At 37.6% G+C, this 17,405-nt stretch overlaps 1 protein-coding gene and 1 long non-coding RNA gene across 5 annotated transcripts in view; both read left to right on the forward strand.

Annotated features, from left to right (window-relative positions):
* LOC115218580 (proton channel OtopLc) overlaps nt 1-15,252 on the forward strand; it is an 84,081-nt gene extending 68,829 nt beyond the window's left edge. For 3 of the 4 annotated variants that reach the window (XM_036508448.1, XM_036508449.1, XM_029788472.2), the window contains 3 exons: nt 3,608-3,830; nt 6,757-6,927; nt 13,716-15,252. In XM_036508448.1, coding sequence (XP_036364341.1) covers nt 3,608-3,830; nt 6,757-6,927; nt 13,716-14,530 — 1,209 coding nt within the window. In that variant the 3' untranslated portion in view covers nt 14,531-15,252. The remainder of the gene's footprint in view (nt 1-3,607; nt 3,831-6,756; nt 6,928-13,715) is intronic. The other variant, XM_036508450.1, reaches the window with a different exon arrangement.
* A 418-nt stretch (nt 15,253-15,670) lies between these two features.
* On the forward strand, nt 15,671-17,084 carry LOC118765841. Its single transcript, XR_005001737.1, has 2 exons — nt 15,671-16,740; nt 16,834-17,084. It is a non-coding gene; the product is annotated as an uncharacterized LOC118765841 (long non-coding RNA).
* The last annotated feature ends 321 nt before the right edge of the window (nt 17,085-17,405 follow it).

Consider the following 17,405-nt stretch of genomic DNA (forward strand, 5'->3'; position numbering starts at 1 on the left):
AGAAGAGCAACCAGACAGAAATAGTAAACCTTGACTTGTTAAACCAGCGTTTTCTCACTTTCGGGTGTAATATTCGGGTGGATGTGTGGTAAAAAATTTGCTTCCCAACTACATGGTTCCGGGTTCAGTTCCACTGTGTGACATCTTGGATAAGTATCTTTTACTATAGCCTCAGGCCGACCAAAGTCTCGTGAAGGGATTTAGTAGACGGAAACTGGAAGAAGCCCGTCGTATGTGTGTGCGTGTGTGTATGTGTCTTCGAATCTGTGTTTGTCCTCCACCACCGCTTGACAACCGGTGCTGGTGTGTTTATGTTCCCTTTGGTTCAAAAAAAAAAAGTCCTGGGTTTTGATTCGTTCGACTAAACTTCTTCAAGGCGGTGCCCCAGCATGGCCACAATCTAAAGACTGAAACAAGTAAAAAAAATAAAAGATATGTTCATATCTAGAATTATATATCTCTATTCTGTGGGAGGTTTTTTTGTGTGTGTTATCTCCTAGAAGGGCAAAAATATTTAAATATTTGCGTGTGTACACAAACACAATACTCACGTACTTAATACACTCGCACTTAAGCGCGCGCACGTAACCGTGTGTGCGTGCGTGTGGTCGAGGGGAAGCTACTACAAATGACTGAGGTAATTGTGATTACAAGGGAAGCTACTCTAACTTTACTTTGATCCATCAAATTTTCAACTTTGAATTAGGTCTTTTTTAACTTTCTTTTCCCTTCTTTAAACACATTCACAAATACGCATGCGTACATACATGTACAAGCTAATAAAGTTTATTCATACACAGTTATTCATACGAGTTATTTATGCACAGTTATTCATAGACAGCCAACGTGCAATACCGAAATACAATGGATCAATAAGCAATGGTGACATCAAAATTTCTTTCCACACATCTCAAAGACCCAACATTATGACAGGTTATGGAGGCTGTATGCATACTGGAAGTAGTTCCTGACAACATATGCGGTGGCCGGCTCGTTCGCACACACACACACACATAAGCTATCAACACATGCGGGGCCCCCGCGCATGCACAAACACACACGCATAAGCCATGGAAAGAATAAATGGTGTAACATCTCCATAACAACAACTCACCACTACAGCAATACAAGAATGAAAGAGAATACTATAAGATTAAAAGTCCACTAAGGTCAACTACACACACATATACAAACACGAAGCAGAAACACACATACCCATAAACTACACTTGTACACACACACACAATCTACAAACTACACACCATACACATATACATACTTACACACATAACCTACAAACTATACGCACACATTTTTATGATACCACCAACAAAAAAAAATAAACAAACAAATGAAAATATAATTATAAATTTTTAAAATGGACAGTGAAAAATAAAATGAAAGAAAGCATCAACATGACAACATATTTGATGCTTGACAACCTAAATAGAAAGATGAGACTTGTGACAATAATCAGGCTCCTTTCTCAACAATTTCATAAAATATTGAAAGATTAAAGTCAATGAAAAGGTCAGACCACTCTTATGGTGAAAGATTTATAACTAAAACTCAAGTGGTCCTTTACCAAAGAGAGTGATTATTGCTTGAGTGTCTCTGTCTCAAAATACGATGGAGTTGCTTTCAACAAATGGTTTTCATATCAAAGTTCTTGCAAATCAAATTCAAAATGCTGTGTCTGTCTGTGGGTGTGTAAGTGTGTGAGTGAGTACGTTACGTGTATGCATGTATATATATATGTTTATATATGCATAAATGTGTGTATGCATTACACATGTGCACACACACGCACGTGTATGTATGTATATATATATATATCATCATCATCGTTTAACGTCCACTTCCATGCTAGTATGGGTTGGACGATTTGACTGAGGACTGGCAAACCAGATGGCTGCGCCAGGCTCCAATCTTGATCTGGCAGAGATTCTACAAGCTCGATGTCCTTCCTAACGCCAACCACTCTATATATTCTTTTACTTGTTTGACTGCAGCCATGCTGGAGCACCGCCTTTAGTCGAACAAATCGACCCCAGGACTTGTTCTTTGTAAGCCTAGTACTTATTCTATCGGTCTCTTTTGCTGAACCGCTACGTTACAGGGACATAAACACACCAGCATCGGTTGTCAATGTTGGAGGGGACAAACACACACACACAAACATATACATACACATACATACATATATATATATGCATGTATATCGGCTCGAGGCAATAGTTGAAGTCACTTGGCCAAGGTGCCATGCAGTGGGACTGAACCCGGAACCACGTGATTGGTAAGCAAAGCTACTTACCACACAGCAGCTATATATCATCATTTCATCACTCTATGTCCAATCTTTCCATGCCGGCATAGGTTAAATAGCTTATTGTCCAAGTTAGTTCATATTTTGGGTTAGTGCTTGGAATCATATTTGTTTGCATTCAAGGTATGTACATAAGTAAAACTTACTTGGAAAAGGATGCGCGGCGTTCGATCATATAATGATATAAATAATATATAAATATATGCATATATACATACATATATGTACATACCTACATATATATATGTATATATACATGCATAGTGGTGGCGCAATGACCCAGTGGTTAGGGCAGCGGACTCGCGGTCGTAGGATCGCGGTTTCGATCCCCAGACCGGGCGTTGTGAGTGTTTATTGAGCGAAAACACCTAAAGCTCCACGAGGCTCCGGCAGGGATGGTGCTGATCCCTGCTGTACTCTTTCACCACAACTTTTTCTAACTCTTACTTCCTGTTTCTGTTGTACCTGTATTTCAAAGGGCCGGCCTTGTCACTCTCTGTGTCACGCTGAATATCCCCGAGAACTACGTTAAGGGTACACGTGTCTGTGGAGTGCTCAGCCACTTACACGTTAATTTCACGAGCAGGCTGTTCCATTGATCGGATTAACCGGAACCCTCGTCGTCGTAACCGACGGAGTGCTTCTTTGAGTACAGGACATCAAAAAAAACGTTGAACACAATGAGACACGAAAACAGAAACAGAAAACGAGCTTTGAACAACGAAAAAAAACAGAGAAACGAGACATTGTCCTGTTCTTGTTACCACTTTTACCCTCCGCAAAAAATCCTAAATTTTATTTAATTTGCTTTGTGGGAAGGACTGTTTCAACGAAGTTGCATATTGTCCTTGCCTTCGAAAATGTGGAGTAGATGAAACAGGGACAACTGATGAAGGGGAATATTCTTTATGTTTCTCTGCTTTTTCTCATGTCTCGTTTCTCTGTTTATTTTTTTGGTGTTTGAAAAAAAGTTCGTTTTCTATGTTTTTGTTTCTCATTGTGTTCAACGTTGTTTTGATGTCCTGTACCCATATATGCATGTATATATACATATATATGTTAGTGTGTACATATATGTATGTATATATGCATATATTTATATATTATTTATATTATGTGTATAAGTATTTGTGGACGTGTGTGTATGTACAAGTGTGTGTATATGTGTGTTCCCATACACACATGCACAAGCACACACACTCACACAAGCACATAGATGAGAAAGAATGCTAGATGAGGACCACCACACATCATCTAACAGAGGAATATCTCTCTTTACAGATGTGTATCCAAAGTTATAAGGCAATTGCACGTTTCGGTCTGATGCACATGGTTGGAACGAATCTGAGTGTCTGGACGCGCGATCTGGTGAAGGAGACCATTAGGGAGATCCATGAACATACGAGCATCAAAGAAAATAAAGTCCACGCGGCACCAGAAGCAGAACCATTGACCTACACCGGTAGCGGCAATGGCTCTGAATACTCATTCAATCAAGACAATGGTAAGTTTCGACAGCCACGGCTGATTTAATGAAATTCTTCTCATTGATTCATTGATCTAACATTCTCTCACTGTTCTAACTAACATTCCTAGCCTACGCATTCACACATTCACGTCTTAAATATATCCCCTACCCCATGTGCAGATTAAGCTCACACACTTAATATATACAGAGTTGCCAAGACAAATGAACATAGGCTAACTCCGTAGGGTGATGTGACGGGAGTTGAAACCTCAACTCAAAATTAGATAGGTATGCTTTGGTGTTGTGGTTAGCACAGATTTATGAGTTACAGAGAGGCACAGTGTTTGAGGTTTGAATCTCAAAGACAATGTTACAACTCTTTCCATTTTTTCTTATATATATATATATGCTAGTCCTGTAGAAGCTCCTTCTATAAAATAAATTAATTTACTCTGCTATGTATTGAGTACCTTATTTACTGTGGTTAACCCCGACTCAACCTGGGACCTACATATATATATATATATAAGAATACTACGAAGATTTTTGCCTGGTATGTTAATGATTCTGCCAGTTCGGTGCCTTATCTTGCCCCAGAATATTGGTTACAAATTTTGGCTCAAGGCCAGCAATTTCATGAGTGGGGGGTAATTCCATTACATTGACCCCACTGCTCAAATGATACTTATTTCGTTGACCCTAAAAGGCAAAGCTGACCTCAGTGGAATTTGAACACAGGACATAAGGATGGATGGAATGCCACTAAGCATTTTGCCTGGCATGCTACCAATTCTGCCATCCCTCTGCCATTATCTTGCCCCTAAATATTGCTATTTGATCCTGTTAATTTCGTAGCACTTCAAGAATTTTTTTTCTTAATCAAATCAATGATTAAAACATGTTTCAAGAGATGAGACGTTTTTAAAATAGCATCAGGATATTCTTTAGCATTTAAACTGACCATATCCGGCTCAAAATTTTCTGCCTGTTTTATGTTCAAACTGGCCGAATCAGGCCTCTCATACTTACCCTACAATGTCATTCAAAACATAAGCAGTCATATCATTAGAATCTTGAAGCTATGAGATAATCCAGGATTAACTGAAAGCAATGTGAATAAATAAGGATTACATTTGATTACAAAATAATCTGAATGCTAAAGGGTTAAAGTCAGACTTAAAATGAGACCTTAAACTTCTCAATAGTCCTTGAATTGTTGTCACTCTCGAATGAGGCCAACCCAGCTGGCTAAGTGGGGAGGCAAACATCCCTTCTGAATGGAATTCCAGGCTGTTGCAGTGTTACCCAGTTACAGCTGAGTAGACTGCAGCAATGTGAAATGAAGTGTTTTGCTCAAGAACACAATTTACAATACGGTCTGGGAATTGAAACCATGATCTTACCATTGTAAGAACAACACCCTAACCACTTAGCCATGTACCTTCACACACGCGTACGTGCACGCACACACACAACACATATATTTAGGCATACACAGGGTGAGGCAAAAGTAGGTATACAGTTACAGAAAAAGAAAAACACCTACAATACTCGTTTATTTTTATCGAAAAAAATTAAAAGTTACGATAAAAATATTATTATTACTATTTATGATAATTAATTTGATGTGCTAATAATTTTAATGAATTAGGTACTACTTACTGTATACCTACTTTTGCACTGCCTGTGTATGTATGTATGTATGTGTATTTATACATATACGTGTGTATATGTATATATACTTACATATATGTGTGTGTGTGTATGTGTATGTATGTGTGTGTGTATATATGTATATACATATATACATATATATATAATAAATATATATAATTTATATATATATATATATATATACATGTATATATATAAATTTATATATATGTATGTATATGAATTTATACATATATATATATGTGTGTGTATGTATATATACATACACATACATATGTATATATTTATATATAGATATATGTATATACATATATATGTATATGTATGTATTGCATACACACATACACATGCACATATTTATCCCTAATACTCTCAGGAAAAACGAAACCCTCAAATTTTCCTTCCTGTTTGGCATGAGTTGCTTGAGCTTATATCTAATGGGACCCTCCCATCATCTTCTCTCCCACAACCCTGTGCTATTCGCAGAGCTTGTGCTTCTAATGTTGAATCATCTCATCATATCCTGTGCTATCTACTGAGCATGTTCCTTGCCACTGGATCATCTCATCATATTCTGAGCCATCTGAGCATGTTCCTTGTCCTTGGATCATCTCATTGTATTCTGAACCTTCTACTGAGCATGTTCCTTGCCACTGGATCATCTCATCGTATTCTGAGCCTTCTACTGAGCTTGTTCCTTGCCACTGGATCATCTCATCGTATTCTGAGCCTTCTACTGAGCTTGTTCCTTGCCACTGGATCATCTCATCGTATTCTGAGCCTTCTACTGAGCTTGTTCCTTGCCACTGGATCATCTCATCGTATTCTGAGCCTTCTACTGAGCATGTTCCTTGCCACTGGATCATCTCATCATATTCTGAGCCTTCTACTGAGCTTGTTCCTTGCCACTAGATCATCTCATCGTATTCTGAGCCTTCTACTGAGCTTGTTCCTTGCCACTGGATCATCTCATCGTATTCTGAGCCATCTACTGAGCATGTTCCTTGCCACTGGATCATCTCATCGTATTCTGAGCCATCTACTGAGCATGTTCCTTGTCCTTGGATCATCTCATCGTATTCTGAGCCATCTACTGAGCATGTTCCTTGCCTTTGGATCGTCTCATCATATCCTGTGCTACCTGCTGAGCTTGTTCCTTGCTGTTGGATCATCTCATCATCATCAGAAAAGCCGGTGTGGGGGTTGAATCCTCCAACGGCTGTCATCTGCCAAAGCCGTAGGCCTTACACAATGTAATTGGAACAGTGTTTGAAATGTTTCTTTCTAGGTGACCTCAGCGTAATTATTTCATCTACAGGCGGTATTAACACAAGCTTTCACGCCGGAGTAGACTCTGGCAGTGGTAAATGCATCGAGACAAGCCTTATGAGTAAAGTTGTTGAAGATGCAGCTCCATATTTGTACCCATGCAGCATCCAGTACAGTCTCATCTGTGCAGGTAATATTTCACCTTTTCATTTCTTCACTTAAATCAACCATCATGGCTAGATTATTTTCTTTATATATTTGCATACAGGGTGTTCATAAATTATCTTTACAACCTCCGTAATTTATTCCATTATATTATCGGGATGTGTTGCATGCAAACCATGGAACCAATGTGGAATTGCTCTGATGTTTCTCATAAAACTTTATTTGTTTCTCTGTTTTCCAATAAACTCCGCTCAGTTAACTTTATTTTCCATTTTGTAATTTTTTTTAAATTTTCAAATTGTAAAGGTAATTTATGGACACCCTGTATATTTGCATGTAAGAATGTATATTCCAGGTTGTGAAGGTATGGGAAAACACATAAAATGAAGATGATCACCATGATGGGGGTGACATACAATACACACATACATATCATCATCATCATCTTCACCATTATTGTCAGCATCTAATGTCCAATTCTCAATGGTTGCATGAAGCAGTCGTGATTTTGCACAATATAGCTAAGAAATTAACAACACTGCATGTATAACAGTGACATTCATTTACAGCTACCACACTTTTTTCAAGATTAGGAGACACACAAAAAAATATACTCATGCTCACACACATGTGTGTGTGTGTGTGTGTACAGATATATGTATTACATACAACAGGCTTCTTTCAGTTTCCATCTACCAAATCCACTCACAAGGCTTTGGTCAGTTTGGAACTATAGGAGAAGACACTTGGCCAAGGTTCTACTGTGTAGGACTCAACCTAAAATGGTGTGATGGAGGGAGGAAGCAAACTTCTGAACTATATATATATATTATTCTATCGGTCTCTTTTGCCAAACTGCTAAGTCATAGGGACATTAACACACCAACATCGGTTGTCAGGCAATGGTGTGGTGGACAAACACAGACACACAATATATACATATATATATATATATATAATATATATATATATATATACAATAATGAGGGTGAATAAAATTATAGATATTAATTTAATAATACCCTTATTTTAACACCAAGCGACCTAGCACAAAAGAACCGGGGATACAAATTCATATTTATCCGTAAATATTAGAGAGCCAACTTTGAGTATGTTAACTCTATGTGCTAGACATAGACCTTGACTGGTGGGTCTATGTCTAGCACATAGAGTTAACATACTCAAAGTTGGCTCTCTAATATTTACGTATATATATATATATATATACACTGAGTGAAGACGGTACTACTGCCAAAGAAACCTCTGTGGAAAATTCTCCGTGTCTTCAGAAATCTGGGAGCAATTCTTTTATTGAATCCATGTTGGAAAGAGAAAAGAAAAACTTTGCGTCCTTCAGTTCATCTTTAAATGATCAATTTATGTCAACTGCTCAGCGTTCGCAAACTGACTGTAACTTTTTGGCGAAACCTCAGAATCTGCGAAAGATTTCTTCTGAAAGCCAGGAATTATCGCAACCTAATTTACAAGGTACTTCAACCCCAGACCCGGATGACTCGGTGTTTTATTCGACCATAGATGGAAAAGAAAAAGAAATCAAGTGGAAGTTTGCCGATTCCTCGTGGGAGGATAACCCAGACCAAGAAAATTTTCCTTCTAATTTGAAAAAGGCTTTAAATGTAAATTACAGGTCCAAAAATACCAACACACCATTTTCTTTATCTCCATTGGAACACGATTCAAACGAAAGCGGGATGTTTGCAAATTTGTTCGGCAGTGAAGGTAAAGTGGAGAACAACTCGAAAGGTAAAACCGTCAAACTCCAGCCGACAACGAGTAGTAAGCGAAGAGTCAGGAGTGATTTAAAAAGCAAACGGAATTTGGTAAGCAAGCGAAAAGGCAAACCGACTGGTTTGGAAGACATTTCCAAACCCAAATCCTTGCTAAGCAGTGCCAACGAGTCAAAAGCTCTTGCGGAGATAACAAACACTATTGGCGAAGAAACAGATAAATGTCAGTAATAGAAAACGGTAATATTGCAGCTTACACACATATAAAGTAAAGTGTGTGGTGGGTGTATGTATGTATGCGTGCGTGTGTGTGTGTGTATATATATATATATATATATATATATATTTACGCATGCACACACCTTGTTTTTTTTTCTGCAACAGAGAAAAAAGAAACAACTGAGTTTTGTATGAAAAAAAAAAAAAATAGGTGTTAAAAAGATGAAAAAAAAAAAAGTCTTAATAGTAAAACCTCTTCTGTGGATACATCCATATGTATATACATTCTGACATACACGTGTGTGTGTCTGTGTATACATATCTATTATCTATCTATCGATATATATATATATATATATACATGTATTTATAAAATCAAAATAAGCAACAATATATATTTGTATATGAAATTACGTTGACTTTAAAAAGACTGAGTTTCGGATTTGAAGAAAAAAAGTCTATTTTTGTCTAATTTAGTTTTTATTAATTTTTATTTCCCATATTTGTCATATATTTTGTTGTTAATGATGATGCTTACAACTACATAAAGTTGAAAACACCGGTTCCCTTCCGATCACCGAATTTAAACAACATCGAGGGCCTGGATAGTACTTAGGTGAATGAGCAAGGTGTCGTATGCAAAGCCTTATTTCTCGCCAATTAGCGGTTCGATAAAAAGAGACCGATAAAATAAGACTTAACAAAACAAAAAAAGTACTGGGGTCGACCTGTTTGACTAAAACCCCTCAAGGCGATGCTCCAGCATGGCCGCAATCCAATGACTAAAACTAGCAAAGGATAAAAAAAAATGAAAATTTCGGAATGTATCCCACCGACCATTTTTTCCATCTCCACATTCATCATTTGCTAAGTCGTCTTTACGTTCTGAGTTCAAATTCCGCCAAGGCCGACTCCGCCCTTCATCCCTTCTGGGTGGGTAAAACAAGTACCAGTTGAGCACTAGGGGTCGATGCATTCGACCCATCTCCTCCCCCGAAATTGCTGGCCTTGTGCCAAAATTTGAAATCAGTATTATTATCCTAAGTTGCGTCGTCGCCAGCGACATCCCAATTATAATATATCTAATAATCATTGGGTGTCGCTAGATTCTCTCCGTGTACTGTGGTCGCAACACAATATACAATAACATCCCATGGCTAACGTTTCACCACACAGCTAATAAGCGGACAGCTTTTTTCTTATTTTTATAAGAATGCCATATTAGTATGGCGATAACTATTATTTTCCGGGAACGCTGCCGCTGTTCTCTTTTAGAGAGACTTAGTTATTTTAATATTTCTATTATTGAAAACAAGTGGATGTATTCCACCGAAACTAGGTAAATAAAACCATCGAACAGAGATTGTCGGAAGCGACACCTACTGGCTGGCTACGCTGCATTGAAAAGGGGCAATACTCCGAAACGCGTCTGTAGCTGCCGGTCAAGTAGTGTGGAGCGACTGACCTCCCTTGTTCGAAGGTTATATGGATACAGTTTGTGTATCAAATAGCTAACTTAAGGCGATGGCCTCATGGAGCTAATAAGCGGACAGCTTTTTTCTTATTTTTATAAGAATGCCATATTAGTATGGCGATAACTATTATTTTCCGGGAATGCTGCCGCTGTTCTCTTTTAGAGAGACTTAGTTATTTTAATATTTCTATTATATATATATATATATATATATACAACAGGCTTCTTCCAGTTTCCATCTACCAAATCCACTCACAAGGCTTTGGTCAGCCTGAGGCTATAGCAGAAGACACTTACCCAAGGTGCCATGCATTGGGACTGAACCAGGAACCATGTGGTTACCACACAGCCACTCCTGTGCCTATAACATCATCATCATCATTTAACGTCCGTTTTTCATGCTGGCATGGGTTGGACAGTTTGACTGAGGCCTGGAAAGCCAGCAGTTGCACCAGGCTCCAATCTGATCTGGCAATATTTCTACAGCTGGATGCCCTTCCTAAAGAGAATTTAGTGGGTGCTTTTTACGTACCACTGGCACAGGAGCCAGTCAGGCGGCCCTGACATCAATCATGTTCAGATAGTACTTTTTACATGTCATTGGCACAGGAGCCAGTCAGCAGGTACAGGCATCGACCATGTTCGGATAATGACTTTTACATAACATATATGTTTGCTTTTATGTTTAATAATAGTAATAATGAAATTATTGTGTACAGTGTTCAGGTGCACTACAGCTTATCAAACAGGGGTGGACTGAGAGTATTAAGGGCCCTTGTACATAAGGGGATGTTCACCAAGCCCCTTAGCATTGCTATCAAAGAGTTAAAATGTAGAGTGCGGGCCCTTCAGAGCTCTGATGGCTCAGTCCACCCCTATTATCAAAGGTGCATGTATAGTACATAGAATTATGTACAAATGTCAGGAAAATGAACAGTGTATGAGGCATGATATACATGTATGCATGTGTATGGAGCGGAGGTATATCAGGTGTAGTGTTGGCGAATTTCAGGAAGCATGGAGGTTTTAAAGGATGCAATGTCTCAGCAGCTGACAACTGATGCAGGTAATTTGTTCCATGATTCAGCAACTGTGGGAAAAAATGTTTTTGAAAGTCATGGGAACTGTGCTGTTTTTTGAATTTGTAGGCATGCCCATGTGTGTTAGACACATGGAATTCAAAAAGGTACTTGAGGTTGTTGTTGGCACAATGTTTAATAATTTTGTGGGTGTTTACCAAGCCAGTTGCCAGATGTCAGAGCTCCAATGTATCTATACCCAGGGAAGGAAGGTGAGTATGGTAGATGCCTGATGGGGGGTATTCACTTGGTTGCATGTCTCTGAACAGTTTCCTGGAGGTCAATGTTCTGAGCAAGACAGGGGTTCCAGACTGGTGGTGCAAATTCCAAGTGTGGCCACACCATAGCCATATAAAACCTTAAATGGATAGCTGGAGAGCAGCTGATAAAGGTCTTGCTGAGTGATGCCAAAACACCATCAGCCTTCTTGATAATTTTAGAGATGTGCTTTGTCCAGCGCAAATCGCTGCTGACAGTAATGCCCAAGTCACATGCACAAGAAAACTTCTGGATTTTAGCATTGTGGAGGGAGTATGTGGACATTGGGCTTTTCCTCCCAAAATGCATGGTGGTACACTAGTCCACAGCCAGCTTGAGTTGCCAGTCTGTGATCCACTGCAGCATTGTGTCCAGGTCCGATTACAGGAAAGATCTCTAGTGTTCAGGATGCCATTTTTATCCCCCAAGGTACATCTTGATGTCATCTGCATATTTCAGCACTGTGGCATTCTTTAAGTTGGCATCTATGTCATTATTGTATGCAACAAACAAAAGGGGACCAAGAACAGATCCCTGCAGTACACCAGATGACATCTCATAATCTCATAGGGTGAAGAATGCTGTCCTAGAACTGTGACTACCTCTTTTTGGCTGAGAATGAAGGACTCCAACCAGTTAAAAAGATCATCTTTCACACCCATTGCAGAGAGTTTTACCATAAGTCTTTTGTGTGGCACAGAATTAAAAGCTTTAGCAAAGTCAAGGTAAGCAACATCCACCCATGGGCCACCATATATACATTAATGAGATAGATGCCAATTTAAAGAATGCCACAATGCTGATGGGGAGTATTAAAGTTCTCAAGGAATATTAAATGTACTTAGAGGTTATTAGGTTTCCTGGAAACTATTGTTCGTTTATTTTTTTCTAGGTAGGAATGTTGGCCCTATTCAAATCCATTTCAGCTTACATAGGGCCAACACTCCTCCCTTGGGCCAAACTAATATGGATCACCTCAACTAGGAAGAAGTGGCCCATATTCATCTGGCTTCTATCTTTTGACCTGTCCAGTATGGGAGCGTCCAGCCAAGAGCTGGCACTCCTCAGTCATAGCTCTTAGGGTCACTGAGACACACAAGCCACAACAAGGACTGGACCTTGTGGTAGACTGTGTAGAGATACAGCTCTATGACATTGTGGAGTGAATTTCTATGTAGTGGTGGTGTATGGCTTAGTGGTTAAGGTGTTGGGTTCATGATCATAAGATTGTGGTTTCAATTCCAGGATCGGGCATTATGTTGTGTTATTGAACAAAACACTTCATTTCATGTTAGTCCAGTCCACTCAGCTGGCAAAAGTGAGTGTTCCTGCAGTTGACTGGCATCCTGTCCAGGAGTAAATATACATCACAGAAACCAGGAAATCAGCCTTATGAGTCCATATGACACATGAAGGAGCTAATGTAGATTTGAATGGCATCGTAAATGTTGTATTACATCCTTAGACAAGTTTCTTGCCACTACTTACATCAGCTTCTGGAAAATAATAACTAATTCATCATCATCATCATCATCGATTAATGTCCGTTTTCCATGCTAGCATGGGTTGGACAGTTCAACTGGGGCCTAGGAAGCCAGGAGGCTGCACCAGGCTCCAGTTTGATCTGGCAGTGTTTCTACAGCTGGATGCCCTTCCTAACGCCAACCACTCTGAGTGTATTTGGTGCTTTTTATGTATCACCAACACGGATGCCAGTCAGGCGGCACTGGCATCAGCCACGTTCGGATGGTGCTTTTTACATGCCACCAGCACAGGTATCATAACTACAATTTCCATTTGATTTTTTTTTTATGTTGATGTTGACGTACTTGACTCAATAGGTCTCTTCAAGCACAGCGGGTCACTCCAATTATTACTCTATAATTTCCGGTGAGTTCTTTCCAATAAACTTAAATAATCAAAATTCATTTCATTTTTGTTGCTTTAATATAAACCTAATTTTGAAATATTTCCATAATTCCAAGTGCTTTTTCTGCCACTAATGCTATGTTTTCCATTTTATTTCCAAAACCAGGAATCCTGTATGTAATGTGGTCCAACATCGGAAAGCAACTTCTTTACCAATCCAGCGACGAAGAGAGTCAGCGCGAGGCTAAGGTTCGATCTCAGAAGCTAAGTGTCGACTGCTCGTCATCAAGTCGTGGTTTATTTATGGGTATTTTCATACTGGTGTCCGCTGTTATCTCAATGATAGTCTTCTTCATGCTAATCAATAATCCGTCTTACACAGACGCAGCCATCCAGCTAGAACATCTTTCTCAAGTTGTCCTCAATGTAATCGCATCTATAGCACTCATCCTGGCCTTCGTCAGGATGAAAGATTTACGATTTAGTTTGAAAAGCGAGCTCTCCCTCGAAGAAATGCTACTAATTGTCTCGTTACCAGGCGAATATATATTTGGTTTCCTCAGTATCATAGCCATTGGTGTGGAAGGGATCGATCGAAGCGGTTTAATAATTCTCCTGTCCAGTATTCTCGCCATATTTGAATCATCTCTGCAAACTATGTTTATATTGAATGGTATTCGGCGTACAGCTCACACACCACAATTACAGAGGCAGAAGACTGGACGAGAATTCATTACTTTCCTAATGGTTTGTAACATAGCCATGTGGGGTATCTACACGTTTGAGATTCACCGCTCCGAGTTCAATCCCGCACAAATGCGTTTCTATGGAGTCATGGCCTGGAATATATTCACACATATTTCTATACCACTTATTATCTTCTTCCGATTCCATTCTACAGTATGTCTCTCGAATATCTGGAAACATGCATGGAAACGAAAGTCAAATAGTCAAGAAAGTTTGACAAACCTCAACCAATAAGGACTACTTTGTGCAATTATTTCACTCCTTATTTCACTTTAGTTTAATTCCTCTTACCCCACCCCTTGAGTTTATCCTTTTTTTTTTTTTTTAGTTTACCCTTCATTAACTTTTTTTATGGTTAATATTTTCCCCCCAACCTCATAAAATCATTTGTTAAATAAAAAAAGAAAATAACTAGTTGAAGTAAAAAGGCGACTAAAATATGAAAGTGACGTATAAAGAGTTCAAGAAACAAGAAAATACAAAAGGGTTGTACTGAAAAATAATTGATTAATGTTTATGAGAAGAATAAGGAACATTACTACATCCTATTCGACAACAAACGTAACATTCTTCATCCGAACACTGAATGAGGTATATTTTTTTGTTGGACGTTAGACATAAATTCAGAAGTTACGTTCAAACAAGACATATATTTTCTACCACGAGGAAAAAAAACACAGCATCGAAGTGGATCATTAATATAAATGAATGAGAAAAGAAAAAAAAAAGAATCTTTATTTTAAGAACACGACAAAACCACTTTGATATAATATTTAAAAAAATCACAGGATCCTTTATCGATTAATTCACAGTAGTTTGTGTGACATAAGATGGTATTTTTGACAGGAAAAAAAAAAACAAAAATGAAAACTATTTTTATGTTAAAGTTGTCCATCGTCGCCACGTTGCCTTGGCTTGTAAGGGGAGATAACCATGACTGGGGCGGTTTAAAGAAGGAAAAAAACTACGCTGGCTTTAAACCATGTATCCTATTTGTACATAGAAAATATTTAGTCAGCATGCAACATGCATTACATACATACATACATATATATAACACGTCTGTATACATGTATGTCTGTGTATACATATAAATATATAAAAGTACATACATACATATATATATATATATATGTATAACACGTCTCTATACATGTATGTGTGTGTGAATATATAAATATGTAAAAGTATATAAAAGTACATATATATATATATGTGTATATATATATATTATATATATATATATATATATATATATATATATATATGTATATATATATATATATATGTATTATATATATATATATATATATATATATGTATGTGTATATATATATATATATATATATATATATATATATATATATATTATATATATATATATGTATGTATGTATGTATATTTGTGTGTGTGTGTGTATATATGCATATATCTGCTTACCAGTTTGAACACATGATGACAGGATCATTTTTTAATCAACTTTATACTCAGTTCCCTTGTACTTTCTACAGACGCAGCTAATAACGGAAAGGAATTGTCTGTGTTCTTGATGTCCTTAAAGCTAAGTGTTATGGAAGGACTGACCAAGTTTGGGGCATCATCGGAGTGCATTTCACCTTCTTACAAACACTCCCTTCTTCACTCAACAGACTTGTTCCGACATGGTTGTTTCAACTAAATCTTCGAGTATCTATCTTCCATCGATTTCCGTTCACCTGTAAGTTATTTCTCCAAGACAAACACAACCACCCTTGCTCTGATGATGGCTCATCAAAGACACAGAAACCTGTGACTCGCTTTCCCTCCATTACATTTATCATAGGAAACATTATATGTATATAAATTCTTCCTTCTCGTTGACATAGCAGTTTTTGGTAGAAAGTGAAAGAATTATCTTTCCATCATGTGTTTAAACTGAAGAGATATACACACTAGCTACACTGATACATACACACACACACATATATATATTCACTCACATACACACACACACATACTTACACACACAAATATGCATATATATATAATGGTTTCTTCAGTTTTTCTTGTTTTTTTGTTTACTTTTCTTTTATTTCTTTATTTCTTTTTGTTGTTAATGTTGTTTTGTGTTTTGTTAAATATTTTGTAATTAATTTCTAGTACAGTACAAAAGAGGCATTAACAGTACACTGCAGTATACATAGAGGTATTGACAGTTTAGTATCATAGAGGTGTGACACCAAATGTCTTTGAAAGTACAGTAGATAGTTTTGACAGTACAGGAGACTACACTGACAGAACTATACAATAAAGTTATTGACAGTGCAATGCAGCAGTTATTCATGGCCTGTTGAGCTATTGGCAGACTTTTACAGCAGAAGTAGTGAAAATATATAGTAGAGGGAGTTGTTGACAACAGAGTTATACAGTTAGAGTCATTGACATTACAATGGATTTGTTGACAAGTCAGTACAGCAGTCATTAATAGTACAATTGAGTTATTGACAGTAGTGTTATTAAAAATATAGTACAGCAGGATTATTGACAACAGAGTAAAGTTGACTGTACAGCAGAGTTATTGACGGTATAGTAGGGTTATTGACAGTATAGTAAAGCTATTGACAATAGTGCAGAGTTGGTTTGACAGTGCAGTATAATCATGGTCAGTACAGTACAGTACAGTATGGAATGTTCTAAAACTTATATTTGTAGATATTCTCAGAATCAAAAAAAAAAAAAAATTGCTTGTTTGTTTTTTAATTCCAAATAAAATGGAAACATTTACAATAAAAACTATTATCATTATTATCATTATTATTATTATTAATAGTCATCATCATCATTCCATGTAGTGATGCCTGTAGACAAGTTCTGAAGCGGTAGAACCTACAGAAGTGTGTTTCAAACCCAGTGGAAACCATTTGTAGCATCTAACAGTGACTTACATCATTAATACCATTGACAAAGATGGTCATTAATCCTTCAGCTCCAGCTTTCTATCCCTTATAAATCCACAACCTTGCTTTAATATAGGAAATCAATGTTTCATTTGTTGGCTGTGACCAGCTCCCTCTTAGTGATAATATGTGGTGAAACAGTTGAGGATTCCACAATTTCTTGGTGAGCAATC

Source organism: Octopus sinensis, linkage group LG13, assembly GCF_006345805.1.
Source record: "Octopus sinensis linkage group LG13, ASM634580v1, whole genome shotgun sequence".
Classification (NCBI taxonomy): Eukaryota; Metazoa; Mollusca; class Cephalopoda; order Octopoda; family Octopodidae; genus Octopus; species Octopus sinensis.